The sequence below is a fragment of the Typopeltis vanoorti genome, chromosome 9 (genome assembly GCF_054136105.1).
Source record: "Typopeltis vanoorti isolate ZY-2024b chromosome 9, IOZ_Tvanoo_1.0, whole genome shotgun sequence".
NCBI lineage: Eukaryota > Metazoa > Arthropoda > Arachnida > Uropygi > Thelyphonidae > Typopeltis > Typopeltis vanoorti.
In genome coordinates, this window is record NC_143557.1 from 140026368 (window position 1) to 140038992 (window position 12625).

Below are 12625 nucleotides of genomic sequence, written 5' to 3' on the forward strand. Positions count from 1 at the left end.
CAATTCAACGGAACAAAGAAAGTGTTCTGAATGCATTGAAGTCTTAATGTGCTAGATTTTTGACAATTATGATGGTGTGCAAGAGGATTAATGTAAAGTCCAGTGTGTGTGTGTGTGTTCTCTTTTTCAATACTAAGAAGTGAAGGTTACCATGTGGTTGACAAAGCAACAAGAAATCTAAAAAGGCAATCCGTTTGTTTTCTTTTAACTCAAGAGTGAACTGGGTACGATGGTGAAAAGTGTTGATCTTATTGACGAACACTTGTAGGTCTGTATGGGACTCACGCCAAACTCGAAAACCTCATCGACACGTGTACCATAAGGATGGCTTAGGAAGGAGGCTATTAAGTATACGTTGTTCAAATCTTTCCATGAAGTGATTAGCTAGGGTGGGCAAAAGAAGACCACCTATTGACGTGTCAGTTCCCAAAATTTGTTCGAAAAAGAGAGTTATGAAACCTTTGCTACATCGAACAAATCCAAATAGAAACGATGGACTTAAATCGTTTATCTTATGGGAAATGGTTCTTCTTCAGAAGTTCGGGAATTAATTTATTATTATTATTTAATTGTTATATCTCTTGTTAAATTCATTTTTATAGGAACCCTAATATAATTAGACGATGACGCTCTACATCATGTAGATACAGTTCGCGCGTGCCATTGTGCTAAATATATCGGTTTCTGTTCTTGTTGTTTAATTTGAAAGTCATACAGAAGATACCCTCGATAGTAGGGAGAAGATTTTATACTAATAAAAAAATATATATACATAAGTTAAATTCGATTTATGTCATGTATTAAATATTAAATACCTACTTGTGTAAAAAAAAAAAAAACTACAACATCACCCAGTAAACGCAATGCATCCCTGCAACCTACCGTGTGTGTGTGTGTGTGTGTGTGTGTGTGTGTGTGTGTGTGTGTGTGTGTGTGAACTAATCGTGCAAGCTAATCTAGAGAGGCACGAGCAAATTACGAAATATATTGCAGCGCTTTCTACAATACATCTCACAAAAACGGATATATATTGTAGCTAGCGGTAGTAATGGAGTTATCAAATATCACCTTCAGATAAGCTTTCTGGTTTCCAGTTGCAGTTAACTTCCTCAATTCTTGAGGAAGTTAACTGCAACTAGAAACCAGAACAACATGAATTGGAGCAACGTGATGGAACTCCCAAATAATTGTACACTTCGAGTTTAATAACCACTGGCCCATTTATGAATGTTTAACCAAGCAGAACTAAATTATTATTATTATTATTATTATTATTATTATTATTACTACTACTACTACTACTACTATTTTATTCGCAGAATGGCTACACACTCAAAACAAGACAGTTAAACAACAAATTTAATGTAATTATTCTGTTTAGTTAAGTGATCTTGTTGCCTGAAGGTATTGCTTTGTCCATTCCCCTATAGCAGGGGTGTTCAACCCGTCGATCGCGGAGCGATTTTTGGTCGATCTCTTGTGTATTCCTCCTTACAAATTTAACTAAAACTGAAAACATGATATTTTATTATCATTATTTTGTATTATTTTAATTCGCTTTAAGTGTATTGCTATTGTTTATTTCTTTTTCGTTAAAATTGTCAAATCAGTAATTTTCTTATAAGTCCTGGTAAATGAATTAATTTGGATCCGTGGAAGTCAAACAGCCAGCCGAGTGAATACGATATTAAGCAAAGTGTAAAAACTCGGTTGCAGCTTAAATATTCCAAAGCACATTACATCCATTTTTTTTTTTACTTAGGTTAAGTCCCATGTGAATATTGTAAAAAAATAAACTTTGTCTCGGTGTAGTTTGTATTAGATGTTTTTGTAAAAACTCTTTTGAAGCTAACTGTATATACTGCTTTAATAAGAATATGGTAGAGTGCTAAAAACAAAGGCAATGTTTTTGTTGCCGAAGCTGTACATGGCGGCATTAGAAAGATTTTATTGAAACTTGTATGTATGAGAAAGGCTTGCAGGCTCTAAGTGTAAACATCTCTGAAGTCATTCAGAAAGAGTTCAAACAACTTTCCGATGGCCGGCAACTGACAATCAAAAGAAAGCGGAGGAGAACAAAAGGCGTGCCGAACTTGAAACTTAAGATGAAAGACTCATTCCGATTCTTTGGGGGTTGCCAAACTTCATGCGAGGTCTCAGAGGAAGCCTAATAAAAAGGGACTGAAGCAAGCAGAAGGGGTCCCGCTTCTAGAATTGCTGTCAGAGAGGAGGCCGCCCGGTCCAGAGTCACCGTCAGAGAGACTACCTGGATCCACGTTGCTTCAGAGAGGAGTTTCCCGCTTCCAAAAAGGAGCTTCTCGGTTCGAGTCGTCGCTAGAGAGCGAGACTACTTCTAGGCCGCAGAGGTTTCAAATTGCCGAAAGGAAGAGTTCCAATTAGCAAAGAAAAGTTTCCAGGCCAAGTTAATGTCAGACATTCACCAGTGTGTTGCGTTTTCATTACAATTTGATGAATCGAACGACTTCATTGATATTGCTCAGTTAATGGTATTTATTCGCATGGTATTTCAAGATTATTCAAGTAAAGAAGAACTTTTGAAAATTATACCATTATTGGGAAGGACTAGGGGAGAAGACATTTTTTCAGCATTTGATGAATTTGTGAAACAACACAAACTTCCGCTTTCTAAACTTGTGTCTATTACTGCTGATGGTGCTCCTGCAATGATGGGTAATAAATCAGGCTTCATTTCATTATGTAAAAACGATGACAAATATCCAGATATTTGTCACTCTATTATTCACCAAGTACTGTGTAGTAAAAAATTAAACACAAAAGATGTTTTGGATATTACATTTAGAATTGTAAATTCTGTTCGAGGAAAAGCCCCGCAACGGCGGTTATTTAAATTACAGGCAGATGATGATAGGGAACTTCTGTTGTTCAATAATGTTCGCTGGCTCAGCAGAAGTCAATTTTTAGAAAGATTTCTTGTATTAATTAACGATATAAAAATTTTTCTTGATGAAAAAGGAGATATTGATCCACAATTGAGCGATAAAAGAGGGTTGTTACACCTATCATTTTAGTAGATTTCAGTAAGAAATTAAGCAATTTAAATTTAGAGTTACAAGGTAGAGATAAAAATTTAATTGATATGTTAAGTGCAATAAAAACTTTCCAACAATACTTACTTTTATTAAAGAAAAATATAAATGGCCGCGAATTTAGACATCTCCTATATTTATTGAAATTTTTTGAACAAAATCAAGAAATGCTTCGCTATGATTTAAAAAAATTTATTCTTAAGTATAAAGAGCTAATAAGCTTCATTTCGGCAATGAAAACATTACTTAAATTAAGGGGATATTAAATCCCACATAGTTTTAAAACCGAATAAGAAACTCAAAGATTGGAATCAGAGAGTTTCTTGCCGAATATAGTAAACTTAAAGTATCGGCGACACTAGCGTTAGCCAATGCAAGTGATCCTAGTACGTAGTACAATACCGGACGACTCGTTGCAAAGGTGGGGGGAAGTTCAGATCGCTATTCTTAGGTATTTTCCATAATGTAAAAACACATTTCCTAGGAAATGTATGCTGTTATTACATTATGGAGGGAGGTCACTACCCAGACCGGTTTCAGCCTTTTTTGAGGCTTCATCAGTGAGTAGCTAGGCCTAATACCAAAGTGTATAGCGAAAAGAACTTATATACTCTGCGAACGAGTTTTCCAGACAGGTGCAACCATTAAGTTTTCCAAACTTAATGGTTTGGAAAACTCGTTCGCAGAGTATATAAGTTCTTTTCGCTATACACTTTGGTATTAGGCCTAGCTACTCACTGATGAAGCCTCAAAAAAGGCTGAAACCGGTCTGGGTAGTGACCTCCCTCCATAATGTAATAACAGCATACATTTCCTAGGAAATGTGTTTTTACATTATGGAAAATACCTAAGAATAGCGATCTGAACTTCCCCCCACCTTTGCAACGAGTCGTCCGGTATTGTACTACGTACTAGGATCACTTGCATTGGCTAACGCTAGTGTCGCCGATACTTTAAGTTTACTATATTCGGCAAGAAACTCTCTGATTCCAATCTTTGAGTTTCTTATTCGGTTTTAAAACTATGTGGGATTTAATATCCCCTTAATTTAAGAATTTATTCGTGAAATAGAATTAGTTGAAGAAGAAATAAATTCAAGATTTAAATATTTTAATAAAACTGAAATGATTGTATCTTTTATCAATAATTCATTTCAAGAAAACTTGAACATCACAGAAATTTCCAATAAAATTAGTGTGCTGTTTGATATAAACCAAGCTGAAGTAGAACTTGAGATAATAAACATTCAGAATAGTTTACATTTAAAATCAATAAACAATGAAGTCATTTGGAAATATGCACATGAAAAATTCCCAATATTCCCAATGATATTGCGCGAAAAATTGTGTCGTTTTTAGGATCGACATACTTGTCAGAATCCGCTTTTTTAAATATGACCGTCATAAAAAAATCAATTAAGAAACCAAAGTACAAATGATCATTTGGATGGTTGTCTGCGATTGGCCATTTCAACTCATATCAACTTCACTATGAAAATATTGCGAGGTCCAAACAATGCCAAATTTCACGTTAACTTTTTTTTTTAATCAACCAGCATTTCCTGTAACTTGTGAGTTTGTAATCAATTGTTGTTTTTTCTAACTTATGTTTTCCAAAATAAGAAATAAATATTTTATTCCAGAATTTTTTTGTTGTATTAAAATAATTAAAAGTGATAAATAAATTTTTAAATACACAAATAAAGTTTTTAGTTGTGTATTTTTTTTAGTTGTTTATTTTGAGTTGTTTATTTGTGCGTAATCAGATATCAGGTTGGGGGAACGTGATCGATATAAGAGAGTAGATCGCCGAATCACTTTTTATAGAAAAGTAGCTCGCGTAGTAAAAAAGATTGAACACCACTGCCTTATTAGACTCCGCGTAAGGATTTCTGATAGCTCATTGGTAGGCTACGTAACACGCATGCTATTTTACAAGCGTAAGATGACTTGACCATGTTAAAAATATTTACAGTTATTTGTATGAAGTGATTTTTGTGTTCGAATATGTTTTGAACATAGTATACATAAAATACGTACATAAGCGTGTACCTAACACACTTGTGTATATGTTTTATGTGCATAAGTGTATGTACACAGTTATGTTTAAAACTCAGTACGAGTTAAGTGTGTACATAACATACACACTTAACGCAAGTGCACATCATATAAAAAAATAGCAGAAAACCATAGGGCATAGAAGTTGACTTATATTTAAATCTGTTCTAGAGCTTCTGTAAGTAAGTCTAGTGATGAAAATTATAAGGAAAACAAACAACTATAATTCAAATGCTGTTTTATTTTATGCACAAAAATATTAAATGATTTACAGTAATTAAAGAAGTTTTGTTAGTTCATCACGATCAAATCTCCTTCTGAGATATAGTAAATTATATGTTCATATAACTGGGAAACATTGTATAGTTTAAAAAATACGATATATTCACAGTGTAACTGCTTCTTAGGCTATTTTATATTATTCTAAAAATACGCAGTAAATCAGGACACGAAGAACCAAATAATACATTAAATCCATTTCACACTGACTCTTAATGTTGATCCATTTTGTACAGATTAAACTACAAGAAAATAAAAAAATCTCGTATGGTTCAGCAGCACCAAAGGTTTTATTCTATCACCATCTTCGTCTATAATGAAGAACCAATCACAGATTTCTAAACACTGAGCACCTTTTGAAGAAATAACAGCGCGTATAAAAAACGACATTTTTCACTTATTTGAACAGGTATTGTACAAGGTTACCATAACAACACGAAATAGACGTTGCCTTAGCGACGAACAAAAATTTCACTCAGAGCTGCCACTTGGCGTCGCATGTCGTTAAATAGAAATAAAAGTTAGTGGTTGCACAAATATGGCGAAAGAAAAACAGAATCAAGCTGCAATCTCCAGTTGCTTCGATCCAAGAACTTCTACTAACTCTCTGGAGCTGAAATTCACGACCAGTTTTCTTGGTCCGGGACGCATTGGCATTAGACGTTCTGTGTGCTGTATACTTTCTCCTGGACGAATTTCCCTGCAAGTAAACAGATACAGATGTCTTTTTAGCAGTTTTCATAATTAATCAGTGAAAAAGTGTTTACAATTCTAGTATAATAAAGTAAGAATTTAAAGTATTTTAAAATTGGATTATTATATAGTGGTCTAGAAAGTTTACTTTGTTATATTAATGTTAGTTTTTGGAGCCTCCATAGCTCAGTTGGTGTAGACGAAGCCCTTTGGTCTGACAGTGATTCCCGTCAGTGATGTGAGGAACCTTTATCTAGTCTCCTTCGAAAGGTGAGTCAACCGGTCTCATACGGAGGTAGAGGGTTTTCTCCGTTTCGCGGGTTTTTCAACCTTTAAAATAGGCCAACCGGTCCCGTGAACACACATGGCTCAGCCATAAAATATACTAGGCGAGGAAGGCAATGGGAAACCACCTTGCTCATAATCATTTCCCTAGTATGGTAGCATAGAGCTATCCCCACCAACCGTATGGCTGAGGGAATAGGGATATTAGTTTTATTTTGAAAACTTTTGATGTTAAAACTTTTTGCTGTTTTTTATGTAATTATATTACAATTTAACAAAATCTGTTGTGTGTTGAATGATTGAATTGCTCATTATAAATTACTGTAACCCAGTTATGCAATAATCAGGGGTAAATGATTGGGGGCACTTTCTTTAGAAAGCTGTGTTTTCAGAAAGTCTTAGACGAATATTATTACTTAAAATGGGCCATCAAACAGTTCTAACTAGTAGTGTCATCTGAAAATGCCTTTGTATTACATTTACGAAGTACGCTTGTCATGTTTAAGATGGCGTCTGTGTCTGCTCTTTGTTTTTGTTTAGCTTGCAGTTTTTTTTTTTTCCGGAGACACTTGCATTTTCTGTTATGTGAATTGCAATGTCAATATTCTGACGTAAGAAATCGCAGAGAATTTGGGATTTCTTACAAATTTCCCCTTATAAGTTTGTATTGCTATCTAGATGGTCAGTGTTTATAATATTATGTGTAATATATGCAGATGTTGATCGCGTTGTATTTTTATTATTTTTATGTTACTCTCACCCATGAAAGGTTGGAAAGCTATAGCACATTAGTACCGAGGGCGAAGAGTTTTATATTTATTTTATTATTATTTTTTTACCTAATCCGGGAACCTTGCTCTAGAGACCAAACAGGGAACTTTTTCAAGTCACTTCAGGCCTCCAGTACGCTGTGGTCTTACAGGGGGGGGGGGGGCGATGAAATTCATCTCCTACCTAAGGCGCTCACAAACATTCATACCCAGATGGAACTCGAACCCACAGCCTGTTTGGAGAATGGGTATGCTATCCACCAACGAGGTTGGCCAAAGGTTACAGAAATAATAATAATAATAATAATAATAACCTTCCTTTATTTCCATAAATAAAGAACGGTTTAATAAATTAAATATTTTAATTTATTAAAAATTATTAAATTAAATTAAATTAAATTTAATTTAATAAATTAAAATTTCTAATTTAAAAAGATAACGAATCAATTTGTTACGCAACGTACCCCTAGAGATCAGTATTACATAGTAGCAATACTCCCCCTAGTGGTATTTTAATTTTCTTAATAAAATGCAATCTTTGTAAGCATGCTCGTTCCCATTATAGCTAATCCTAATCTTACCAATCTCTAACGCTTACTAATCTCTAAGACATGAAACGTGAAGGCACCAGAATTAAACTACCACTAGATGGCAGTATTGCTACTATGCTTGTCGATCTTTAGTGATAAGTAGCAAATCGTTTTGCTATATTTCTGGTTGCAAAATTTAGACAACTGGATAATATCAATTGATGTCAGTCACAGATAAACGAAGAACGAGAGAGAGGGTATGCGCGTGTGTACGCTATCACGTGCTCCTTGTCTCATTTACTAACGGTTCAAGGTAAACAAAAAAGCAGTGTCCAATTCCATGCATGGTGAATTGAAGTTTCCTTAGGATTTGTAGGAAACTTTGGAGCTTCCTATTTGTAGTTTTTCATTTTGAAATTGTCACCATTACTTCCTTTATCTGGATAATTAGATATGAAAAATATTAAGCGATAAGGTCACTTAAATTTTTAAAGCCTTGCTTCGTCTCAAAAAAAAAAAAAAAAAATCATATATTAAAACGTTCGCTTTGTTTTCAACACGTTTATATTTTCCTGTTTTCCTTTTCCAGACCTGATAAAATCAAAAACTAGAATTCTACTTGCCAACTGAATATCGGCAACATTGCTCGATTTCATTATTATTGGCTCCAAATAAGCGATGGATTGAGTAGCCCACGAAACGAGAGTGGCAATGTGAAGATTATTTTCCACCCCCTCCTTCCTCCGTTATACTGTACAGATTATCTTCGAAATATTTTTTCTTTCAAAAGTTTATGAATATTTTTCCCTTTCTTACCTAAACTTTGTCCTCCGTGGTGCAGTGAGTCCTGGTCCCTCAATAACAAATACACAGTCTCTCAGAGTCAGCTGGAGGGGGTTGGTAAAGTAGATGGTCACTTCGAATGGTTGACTCACACGAAGGGAGGGTGGAACCTGAAAGATAAGAAAAGAAAGAGAAAGATTAGCAACTTGTTAAAATAAAAGAAGGTGGACCTAGCTATTCCAGAGACACAAGTGAACGAATCCTACCTCCAATCGTAAGGTTGGCTTCTCCACAGCAAAATCATCTTCTTCAGCCCATGTCTGTTGGGTTTCTTGGACCGATGCGATGGCGTAGATCTTCATCATGGAGTAATCAACTAACTTGTCATAATAATCTTCTGCGGTTACTCGAATAGCCAACTCCTCCACTGTGGAAAAAAGAATGAAAGATTGTAATTTCTTTCTCTATTTTTCTCTCCAGCCACACGCAAGCACATGCATCGCTTTGCTCATTCATATCCAGCAATTTGTTCTTAATTACATAAGCAACTCAAATCCCGAACTGCTGTAGACCGTAAATTATGTAAAAATCTTTACCACGGACATTAAAAGTATAGGAAATATTTTAACGAACAAAGAAAAGGTGTTGACATATACTTGAATCATTTCTTACATCATTGAAATAAAGCGGCAACACGTGGTTTTTATTTCAGTGATTTTGTACGTTGAAATGTGAACTTATTTGAAGTATAAGTGCATAAAATGAACTAATAGCAATGCGCGGATGATTAATCTCTTCTATCTTTCTATTCTTAATTAATTAATAATACTGAGTTCTGATTGTCTTTCGCTTTAATTTGTACCGGCTTTAGTAAAAAGTATGAACAGAAAGGTAAACACCTTCCTCTTAAATACTTTCTGTTAATAAATTTATCCGATTTAACAATTTATAATCCGATCCCTAACACTTCATTGTGGACCTGCAGTTGGGGAAGTGTATACAATACTACTTGTTTTATGTTGTATCAAAATTACTGCATAATGTTGAAGTATTGAAAAATAGCATCTAGAGAAGAGCTAACAGTAGAATAGCGTAGCTATTCTACTGTTAGCTCTTCTCTAGATGGGGGGGGTCCGCCCTGGGGGCGCTTTGAACCTTATCCTATACGTCGTTTTGACTTTTTGTAGTATTTTTGGTATGTATTGAGAGGGGAGGCAAACTCAGGGATCTCCCTGGACGGCAAAAGCTCTAGTCACGCCACTGGCTAACAGACGTCAAAAGAGATGTCAGTAATAGGATGTCCATCCGATCAACCCTCGGTAACAGATGTATCACACAAAATGAACTGTGGACAGTATTATCAGACGGTGGCAATGCGAGAATGCCATCTTAGTGAAGAAATGCAGAAGGTCCTCGGAAAGGAGTTCAATTCAAAGTGAATGTGATCGACCTGGAGGTCAAAGAGTGTACATGAGTTCATGTTATCATTAGGACATGACGTAGAGTTCTCTCGTTTTTTTTTTTTTTTATTATGTTTGTATGTTTAGCTTGTGAGTGACAATCCTTTGGTACATAAAGTAAACCTCAACTATGACAATCAACAGCACTGATGTATGTCACACTGACTGGTCCAGATAGCATGGAAAGTACGTAACGATTTATTCTTTAAAATAAAATAAAAAATTAAATTAACTGAAAAGTTAAATAAATTATTTTAATTAAAATATGAATTTTAAAGCGGCAAATAAAGAAAATAATTAAAAACTCTGTAAAGAACTTTTAAAAATACACTGCTCAAAACAATTAGAGGATATTCTTGTTAAAACTATTCCACGCTAAAATGTATAATTTGTTAAATTTGCAATAAATATCGATTATTTAAACAACATCTCATCAGTTACACCCTACTATAAGTAAGAAACATTTATTCATGTATAACGTACCCAATAGTTATAATTATTTGCAGAAATTTATAATTATCCAACAGAAACTAAAATATCTCCTAATTGTTTTGAGCAATGCAGTTGAAGAAATAAAATGAAAATAAATGTCCGATGATGTTCCCAATCGTGACAACCAATAAATGAAATAAAGCACACATCCTCGAGCCACACTTACCTTGTCCTGGTTTCAGGGCGAAGGACCCTCGCTGTCTTCTCACCTTCCGTGCCAACACCCCCGTATAGTAAACGGTGCTGGCAGAAAGCACAGCGGAGATGGTTCTGACAGCCGAAGATTTGTTTTGCACTTTGACCGTGACGTAAAAAGGCTGTCCGATCATAATCTTGTCGATCTCCAGCAAGTCGAAGAACACATCCTCGGCTTCCGGAGCAGGAAGGTTGTAGATGGCGCTGCGGGTCGTGTCGTTTCCTCCAACACGTGCAGCGTTCAGCACGGCGAGTCGTTCCTCGACTGTACCTACACGAAACAAAATACTGGGGATGAGTTGGTTGCATTCCTAGCTTTTAAAACGCGGAAGAATTTTCTTAAAACTAAGATGAGGGGAGAAGAAGAAGACTGCTGAAGTCAATCCACATGAGAAGATCACTTAGGCTTTACGAGAGATAGAAAGATGAATCATGGACAAAGATCAGAGCCGAATTTAAGGTTATTGGTGCCACCAAGCAATAACTTTGAAGTGGCTGTCTCTATTGATTTTAGGTTATAATGAGACAAAGACCCATCGTAATCTGAGACGCTTAGCTGTATCTTCTCGAGCTTATTCGTAAATCGGGCCCTGACAAAAATCATCTGAATATACTGACTTATAAGACGGGTATTGTCAAAAATCTCTAGTGCAAGAGATATCTTGGAAAATGATTTGTTATTATTATTACGTGACACCTCAGGGAAGCCATCGAGGGAGCATCACCACTCACTCAATCCACGATCTACAACTACACCAACGCCATCTATCGCCCACCACCACTTTCCCAGACAATCACACACACACACACCCATGCCAAAAGCGGGATTCGAACCCGCAGCCTTTTGGCTGGAGAGCGGATTCGCTAACCACTCGGCCAACCAGGCCCTCTCGAAAGAGTTTTTCTCTAAAGAACCAAGATCTATTCTTTCTCATTATCAAGACATTCATTAACAATATCAGTAACATATGTAACCGGCGAGACGATACTTAAAATACGGAAGGTTATACACCCTCTGTCCAAAAAGAAACCGAAGTTTTCGAAAATAGAAGAAACGAGTGGCGCCACCTGTTGTATCTTTCTGTTGTCGAAAGCGGTAACCTTCGTTAGTGTTGTGTCAACTGTTTGTGACATTTGTCTCATTAGAAACCAAGTTATAGTGCCAGGAGTGACACTGTGTGTTGACGAACGGTCGGCAAATGAGTTTCAAACAGAGAGCTGCGATTGACTTTTGTGTTAAACTTGGTAAAATTTTACGGAACCGCATCAAATGCTTCAAAAAGCATACGGAGATTAATGCTTATCCCGTACTCAAGTTTACGAGTGGTTTAAGCGATTTCAAAGTGGTCGTGAGACGTTTGAGGATGACGAAAAGCCGATCTATTCAAAAACTGGACTGGGCGAAATTAATATCTAAAAAGTGCGTGCTTTCATCAAAGAAAACCGGAAATCGTCCGTGAGATTGATTGGAGATGAATTGAGGATTCCAAAATCAACTGTGCACAACATTTTGATCGAGAGTTTGGGCCTTCGTAAGTTGAATTCGCGATTTGTTTTCCACAAGTTTACCGACGACCAAAAAATATATCTTGAACAGTGCAAGAACCTCATTAAAACAGTTCGTAAGGACTCAAAGATCGTTACTGGTGACGAAACGTGGTGTTTTGAGTATGAGCCCGAAACAAAGCGCCAGAGTGCTGAGTGGAGACCACCAGAAGAGGGGCATCCGAAAAAAAGTCGCTTGGAGAAGTCAAAAGTAAAGACAATGCTTGTTTGTTTCTACGATTCCAAGGGCCTTATCCACAAAGAATTCCTCCGCCTGGGCAAACGGTCAATGGTGAGTTTTGAATCTCGAAGTTTTGAAGCGATTGATAGCGAGAATTCGTCGTGTAAGGCATGGATATCGTGACGAAGTTTATCCGCTGTTTCGACTCAGATCTTTCAAAAAAAAAGTGGAAGCATATTAATTTGGTACTCGAGAAAGTGTAATGTTTTTGCCAACAAAATCCAGTG

General features: G+C 36.0%; 1 protein-coding gene across 1 annotated transcript in view; it reads right to left on the reverse strand.

The window, feature by feature from the left end:
• Positions 1-5346: 5346 nt before the first annotated feature.
• Positions 5347-12625, reverse strand: part of LOC150103628 (hemocyte protein-glutamine gamma-glutamyltransferase-like) — a 41857-nt gene continuing 34578 nt past the window's right edge. Inside the window, exons 12-15 of the mRNA XM_090397692.1 lie at positions 10584-10883; positions 8732-8892; positions 8499-8635; positions 5347-6104 (exon numbers count right to left, since the gene is read on the reverse strand). Of these exons, the coding sequence (XP_090253818.1) occupies positions 5963-6104; positions 8499-8635; positions 8732-8892; positions 10584-10883 (740 nt within the window). The 3' untranslated portion in view covers positions 5347-5962. The remainder of the gene's footprint in view (positions 6105-8498; positions 8636-8731; positions 8893-10583; positions 10884-12625) is intronic.